The 6,730-nt window shown below is 46.1% G+C and overlaps 2 protein-coding genes across 5 annotated transcripts in view; one reads left to right on the top strand and one right to left on the bottom strand.

The window, feature by feature from the left end:
* LOC103373033 (toll-like receptor 2) overlaps nucleotides 1-3,287 on the top strand; it is an 11,574-nt gene extending 8,287 nt beyond the window's left edge. The window contains exons 8-12 of the mRNA XM_008302831.1: nucleotides 413-577; nucleotides 686-865; nucleotides 941-1,081; nucleotides 1,598-2,106; nucleotides 2,652-3,287. Coding sequence (XP_008301053.1) covers nucleotides 413-577; nucleotides 686-865; nucleotides 941-1,081; nucleotides 1,598-2,106; nucleotides 2,652-3,060 — 1,404 coding nt within the window. The 3' untranslated portion in view covers nucleotides 3,061-3,287. The remainder of the gene's footprint in view (nucleotides 1-412; nucleotides 578-685; nucleotides 866-940; nucleotides 1,082-1,597; nucleotides 2,107-2,651) is intronic.
* A 1,111-nt stretch (nucleotides 3,288-4,398) lies between these two features.
* The window catches only part of LOC103373032 (protein FAM111A-like), an 11,967-nt gene continuing 9,635 nt past the window's right edge, over nucleotides 4,399-6,730 (bottom strand). For 2 of the 4 annotated variants that reach the window (XM_008302827.1, XM_008302830.1), the window contains one exon: nucleotides 4,399-5,984. In XM_008302827.1, coding sequence (XP_008301049.1) covers nucleotides 4,866-5,984 — 1,119 coding nt within the window. In that variant the 3' untranslated portion in view covers nucleotides 4,399-4,865. Of the gene's footprint in view, nucleotides 6,543-6,631; nucleotides 6,701-6,730 lie in introns of all 4 variants that reach the window. The other 2 variants (XM_008302828.1, XM_008302829.1) reach the window with 2 other exon arrangements.

Here is a 6,730-nt window from a genome sequence, read left to right as displayed (position 1 = left end):
TTATTGATCCAGCAGGTTGGATTTTGAATGCAGATTCTTTTTTACATTTTTTTTCTTTTTTACAGCATCTGGTGCAAATACTGCATTTTTGTGGCTTTTTAAAAATGAGACGTGCAGAATGAAGTTAGATTTGTTTCATTTTTCTGACAGAAACACACGAAACGTTCGAAGACTGTCGGAGAATCTAACATTTTTTTTGACTCTTTGAATCTGTTTGCCGTCTTTTCATTTATTTGCATTTATTTTTTTCTTCTTGTTTTGTCGTTATCTTGATTTTGCGTCGCTTTATTTGGCCTCACTGTCTGGCTTCCTGTTCTTATGTTGCCTTCTGCTTTTCCCACCAAAGCACTTCATAAAGGTACCGCTGAAGTAAAGTTATTCATGTTCAGCGACTTGTGACTCGTACCGCCAGGTGTTTGTGATGCCCTGTCCCACGTCCCAGCTGCTGGTGAACCTGCAGTACCTGGACCTGTCCGACAACCTGCTGACCGACCTGACTCTGGTGGAGACGCTGTGTGATGACACAGAAACTCTGAAGGAGCTCCGAGTTTTAAACATCAGTGGAAATGCTCTGAAGGTGTCTGCATGAAACTTAGAGTAGAATTCATGTCGTCTGGTGTCTGATGTCTTGTTTGCCAGAAGCTCTTTTATGAAGACAACATGTCTCTGTCCCACTTCTGTCCAGTCTTTGTCCACGGTGAGCCGGCTGGTTACAAAGTTCTCCAAGCTGACCCACCTGGACATCAGCAGGACCGTCTACAGCTCCATGCCCTCCAGCTGCCCCTGGCCCTCCACCCTGCGATACCTCAACATCTCTGGGGCTAAGCTCACCACCACCACTCCCTGTCTGCCCATAACCCTGGAGGTATGGAGGTTGAACCATGGAGCACAGAGCCTAACACTGATGTAAGACTTTCATCTTGTACTTTATTGTTTACAGGTGTTGGATCTGAGCAACAACAATCTCAGAGGCTTCACTCAGCGCCTGCCTGTGCTCAGAGAGCTCCACCTCTCCGGGAACAAATTTCTGAGTTTACCGCCTGGGCAGCTCTTCCCCAGTCTGCAAACTCTGACAATACAGGTAAGACACAAGTCACATATCTACTTCCAGTCCTCTTTGTGTGCTCTCCAGTAGGGTTGGACCGATTACCGGACTGGCTGATCGTCGTGGCCAGTATTTGGTGTTTTTACCGTTATCAGTATTGTTGTTTTTATTGGCCGATTATCGATGCAGACTCCTCGCTCTGTCAGTCGTCACTCCGTGGCCTCAGAAATGTCTCTCAAGCTGAGACTGAAACAGAAAATCAGCTCCTCTCACAGTGGCTAAGGCTAAGCTAACAGCTAGCGTCTAAGTTCGAAGGCAAATTACCCTGAAACAGAGTCTGGAAAACAACACTTAATTAACACCTAGTTATGAATGACAGGTTCTCTTCTATCACATGCTGTTAAAACATCACATTCAATGTATATATTTTCCAAATATCAGCTATCGGCCTTTCTTGATTACTAATAACCGGCATGGGCCCTACAAACCCCATATCGCTGGGTCCCGACTCCCCAGTTTGACTCCCTTTGTCTATTTTTTTTTTTTTTACAGTTAAACACCCTGAACATGTTCGGCCACTCAGACCTCCAGTCATTCAGACGACTCGAGAACCTCCAGGCGGGTCAGAACAAGTTTGTTTGCTCCTGTGACTTCGTCAACTTCCTCCAGTCGACACTTAAAGGAGACGGAGACGTCCAGTTAAGAGACGGGGAGGACAGCTACGTCTGCGACTCTCCTCTCTACCTGCAGGGGGAACCGGTGGGTCGAGTCCACCTCTCTGTGGTCGTGTGTCATCGGGTTGTGTTTGTGTCTGTGAGCTGTGGGCTGGCGCTGTTCGTAGGGGTTCTGCTGGGTGTCCTGCTGTGGCGCCTCCACGTCTTCTGGTACCTGAAGATGACCTGGGCTTGGCTCAAGGCCAAGCACAGCTCCCGGCGCCGGCAGAAACGCAGAGACGTCGAAGGTTCAGAAGCGTTGCTGCCGTTCGATGCTTTTGTCTCCTACAGTGAAAGAGATGCCAGCTGGGTGGAAAACTTCTTGGTGCCTGAGCTGGAGGAGCCGAGGTGAGTTTTGTCTTTTCTCTGTCAGTAGGGAAAGTGAATGCAGTGGACACAGCTTTGAGAGGAATTTGACCAAAAGCTGAGCCATGAACCGAAGAACACGACTGCATCATTCACTTTCTGGCTCATAACGCGTTAACCCTTCAGCCTTGATTACTCTCCCTTCACAGAAAGTTGTGGAGTCTTCAGACATGTCATTGTAGCGTAGCCGCCGCAAGGACTCAAGCAAAATGAACGCCACTGGTCTTTGGTATACTTACGTGAGTGCCACAGCTACCTGCAGCTGTACATGATAAAATATCCATACGAGGGAGTATGTGGGTAGTATGTGATATATCCAGCGTGTCTCAGTACATAATTGTCAAATACCAGAAATACCGAGTTCAAGACACGAGAAGCGAATTCAAGTCCAAGATACTGACATGACCTGGATTCCAGTTTCATTGAAAGAATAGAATTGATGTGACAAGAGAGAAAGTGTTTCCTCAGACATGTTCCTCCTCAGAGAGGCAGAATCTTGACAGGTTTTCTTGTTAATACTCCAACAGCGAGCTCGACTCTGGGAATCCCAGAACCTCCCGACCGCTGACGCTGTGCCTCCACAAGCGGGACTTCCTTCCTGGACACTGGATCGTGGACAACATCATGAGCGCCATAGAGCGCAGCCGGCGGACCGTCTTCGTCCTCTCCGAGAATTTCGTGCAGTCCGACTGGTGCCGATACGAGCTGGACTTCTCCCACTTCTGGCTTTTCGACGGCCAGGCCGGCGGGGAGGCGGCCATCTTGATCCTGCTGGAGCCGCTGTCCAAGGACGACGTCCCCAAGCGCTTCTGCAAACTGCGCAAACTCATGAGCTCCACCACCTACCTGGAGTGGCCTCAGGAGGAGGAGAGACGGGCGGAGTTCTGGAGGAGCCTCCGCAAGGCTTTGAGAGGAGGCGATGAGGAGGACGACTGACGGAGAACGAATGGAAAGAGGAAGAGAGATGGACGAGGAAGAGGACGGCCATGAAGACCAGAAGTAAAGTCATGAGGTGGGAAAGGCTGACGCAGAAGCTTTGTACGCTTTGATGAGTCAAAAATGAGAAAACAGGAGGGAAAAAGTGTTTCCTTTTCAATTAAACGTTCTCTTGATTTCTAAAATACTTATTCGTCTAAAGCAGGGGTGAGAAATCCTGGTCCTCGAGGGCCACAATCCTGCACGTTTTAGATGTTTCCTTCTTCCAACACACCTGATTCCAATGATCAGGATCGTTATCAGGCTTCTGCAGAGCTTGATGATGAGCTGATCATTTGAATCAGGTGTGTTGGAAACATCTAAAACATGCAGGATTGTGGCCCTCCAGGACCAGGATTGCCCACCCCTGCTCTAAAGCCTGGGCCGTCAAACTCTGACGCTGCAGGTTGTCCTGAAGGTAGTTGGATTAACCGTGAGCAGCAGCTGTCCCTGGATGTCTTGGATGGTCGGTGACATTTAACCCACTGTTCCATGACGCTGTTTATCACAGGCAGACACAGTAACACAAACAGACTTCCAGGCCATCCTTGAACTGCTCATCTATCGGAGAACGACGTTTGATTGACATCGCTGTACGCTGCAGTTAAAAATTAAAACCCTAAAATTATGTTTGCAGGCAAACTGCAGAGCAAAAGTATGGAAGCAAATTAAATATGTGAGTAGTCTGATTTCTATAACTTGTAAAGCTGTCACTTTTTTCCCCCCCAGTGTTGGTTACACTTGTTGGATATTCTCTGCCGTTTGTTTTTCTTTTTATCATTTTGTGAAATAAATCAAACAAAATCTGCCATTAAATTGTTCTTTTTTTTATGTCATTCTGCAAAAAAAGGGACTTCTCTGAGTTCTCTCTACCTCTTGCCATGGTTCTGTTGTAGTTTCTTTTGATGTCAGAACATATGGTTGAGTTTTGCTGGTAGTTTGGTGAAATGGCCACTTGGGGGAGCTGTTGATTCATCGTTGATGCTTCGTCAATCAGGACAGCTGTGTTTCCTCCAGAGTTCACCTGGAGGCCCTGCAACATGCAAGCATCCCAAAACCAAAAGCCAGCCTTTGAAGCTTTATTCTGGTTTGGATGTGATTTTTTTTGGCAAGTTTCTAATTTAGCACGAGCTTAAATCAGGTTTTTTTTCCCCATTAAACAGGTTCATACTGTTTATTTGAGTTCATACAAATTCATTTTACCATCCAGGAGCTGTGACAAAAACCATGTTTGCCGTCAAATTGCGGTGGAATGAGACAAAAAGAAGAGAAAAACAATGAATACAGGAAACTGCAGAGGACGATAAATGTGAGTTTTAATACAATACCAAGATATTACAACAGCGAAATGAAAGGCTTCACCAACGACGGAAGCTGGTTCTGATTCCAGTGCGTCCTCAAACTACCACTCAAGGCCAGAAAACATCATCAGCGATATGAAACCAAACAGCACTTCCACTGTGATGGTTATAACTGCAGAAGCTGAGCATAAAAACCAAAAACATACGAGTTCACCTAAAACACAAAGCTGGACCTGATAAGTTTCAGAGAAAACAAACAAACAAACATTTAATGCACTTTGTCGAGTGATTATTTGGAGTAAAATGATTTCATGAATAAGAAAATGATCTCTGCAGCCAGATGTGGTTGGCCGCTCTGTCGAGGAGCGTCTGATTGGTTACCTAACTCTCCTGCTTGGGCTCGCCGGGATCTTCATCTTTCAGACCCTCTGTTGGAAATTCACCCTCCTGCCCCTCATGTCCAGTTTACCTCAGTCCAACCACAGACTGAATGGCATCTTGTAAGTCTGAGTTTCCCTCTGCTGCCTTTTCAACTCTGTCCAACAGCTCCTTGTTTCCACTCGCATGCAGATTACGCACAAAGCTTTCAAATATAGTCAGCACAGGCTGTGCAAACTCAATCACACTCTGCTTCTTTTCTGAAATCTCTGGAAACCCATAGCAATACCCTGCAGTGTGCAAACCAAAAACTCTGCACCCGACATCAAACACTGGGGAGCCAGAAGATCCGTGATACATGAAGGTGTTGTCGGTCACAACTTTGTCTGCTTTACATCCTCCCTCCAATGTGCTTTCAATGCCTTGTTGTTTGAGCGCTTCGACGACTGACTGGACAACGAACAGCTTGTCTTTGTAGGGGTGTAACTGTTGGCCCACTGCCTGCCCTCGATTGTCTATTTCAATGATGCATGTAGGATCTATTTTTTTCACTTCTCCTGCTGGGTGGCCAATCAGACAGGCTTCACCATTGGCAGGTGGAGGACCAAATTCACTCAGGAGCCCTGGTGGGATTTTAGCTGTTTCAGCTGCTTGGTTTTGTTTCTGGTCCTCAGGCTTGAGCTCCAGTATGGCATAGCCCAGCTTCAAGTCAAAGTCAATCAGTGTCTTCTCTGCAGTGAAAGTGTGGTAATCAGTGTGTGGCTCAGGTTCTTCATAGTTAAAAAGGGCATAAACATTGGTGCCTTCCCGCAGCTTGTTTCCTTCAACACGTTTGTTTAATAAATGCGCATTGGTCAGGATGAACCTATCGAACAGCACAAAGCCTGTTCCCTGACAAACATCCTGAACTATGAGCTTACAAACTGACTTGCCCAGTTGGAGCAGCTTCCTGACTCTGTGAACTTCACTGAAAGACTGTTGGATCTTCCCAAAGTTCTCCTTCTTCAGCTCCAGAGCTCTCTGATAAGAATCACCAGGGAGTGTAATCTCCATCAATTTGATCAGATCCTGAATCTGCTCACTCAGTCGTCTATTCATCGTCCCAGCATTGCCGGCGCTCCCTGACTCATCCTTTGCTTTATTTACACTGACTGGTTGCTTGTTGCTCACCTGTACTTTGTCACTTCTTCTTCTTTCGAGACATATCTTGAATTTTTTCTGATCTACATTGTCGACCTTTTGTTTGCAAACAGTGTATTCATCTGACTTGTCAACTTCGCACAGTTTGAAGCCTTGAAGGTCAACGAAGCGTCCGTCTCTTTCCAGAGCCTCCTTCACAGTCGTTCCTTTCTTTGCATAGACACAGAGATAGTCGAACTCTTTGACAAGACTGCTTTGAAAAAGCTTCTTTGTTCTTGCGTTTTCTCCTCCCTCTCTAGAAATGTAAAAGACAGAATATCTATCGTTCTGCTCTATTTCGTCACGTTGAGCTGGAACCTTTTCCACCTCCTCTGTTTTACAGTGTACGATCAGACACTCATCGTTCTGGACACAAGAACAAGGGAAATGTGTTGCTACGATTGATTTTGTACCCTTTTCACTCAGCTGAATGATGAGTTTCTCATCTGTACACTTGTTTTCCACATATTGTTCATTCAGACTTGATTTAATTGCCTCCAGCACTGTGCGAGGTTGATCACAGTAAATGACGTATTTCTTCCCCGTTTTTCCGAATCTCACGGTGAACCGATGTGAATGTCGATCCTGCAGGAAATCAGAGTGACAAAGTTAAAGTTACTTGATCCCCTTTAAACACAAAAAGGAAAACACAGCTCGTACATCAGTGTACTGACCATTGGACCAACATCCTCCTCTTTCTCTCCCTCCTCCTTTTTCACTCTCACATCACTGGCTGCAGCCATCTGCAAAGGAATAAAAACAGACATTTCCAG

The sequence above is a fragment of the Stegastes partitus genome, unplaced genomic scaffold (genome assembly GCF_000690725.1).
Source record: "Stegastes partitus isolate 25-593 unplaced genomic scaffold, Stegastes_partitus-1.0.2 Scaffold1888, whole genome shotgun sequence".
Classification (NCBI taxonomy): Eukaryota; Metazoa; Chordata; class Actinopteri; family Pomacentridae; genus Stegastes; species Stegastes partitus.
Note: the sequence above shows the minus strand (reverse complement) of the source record. Positions and strands in the feature narration are given on the sequence as shown.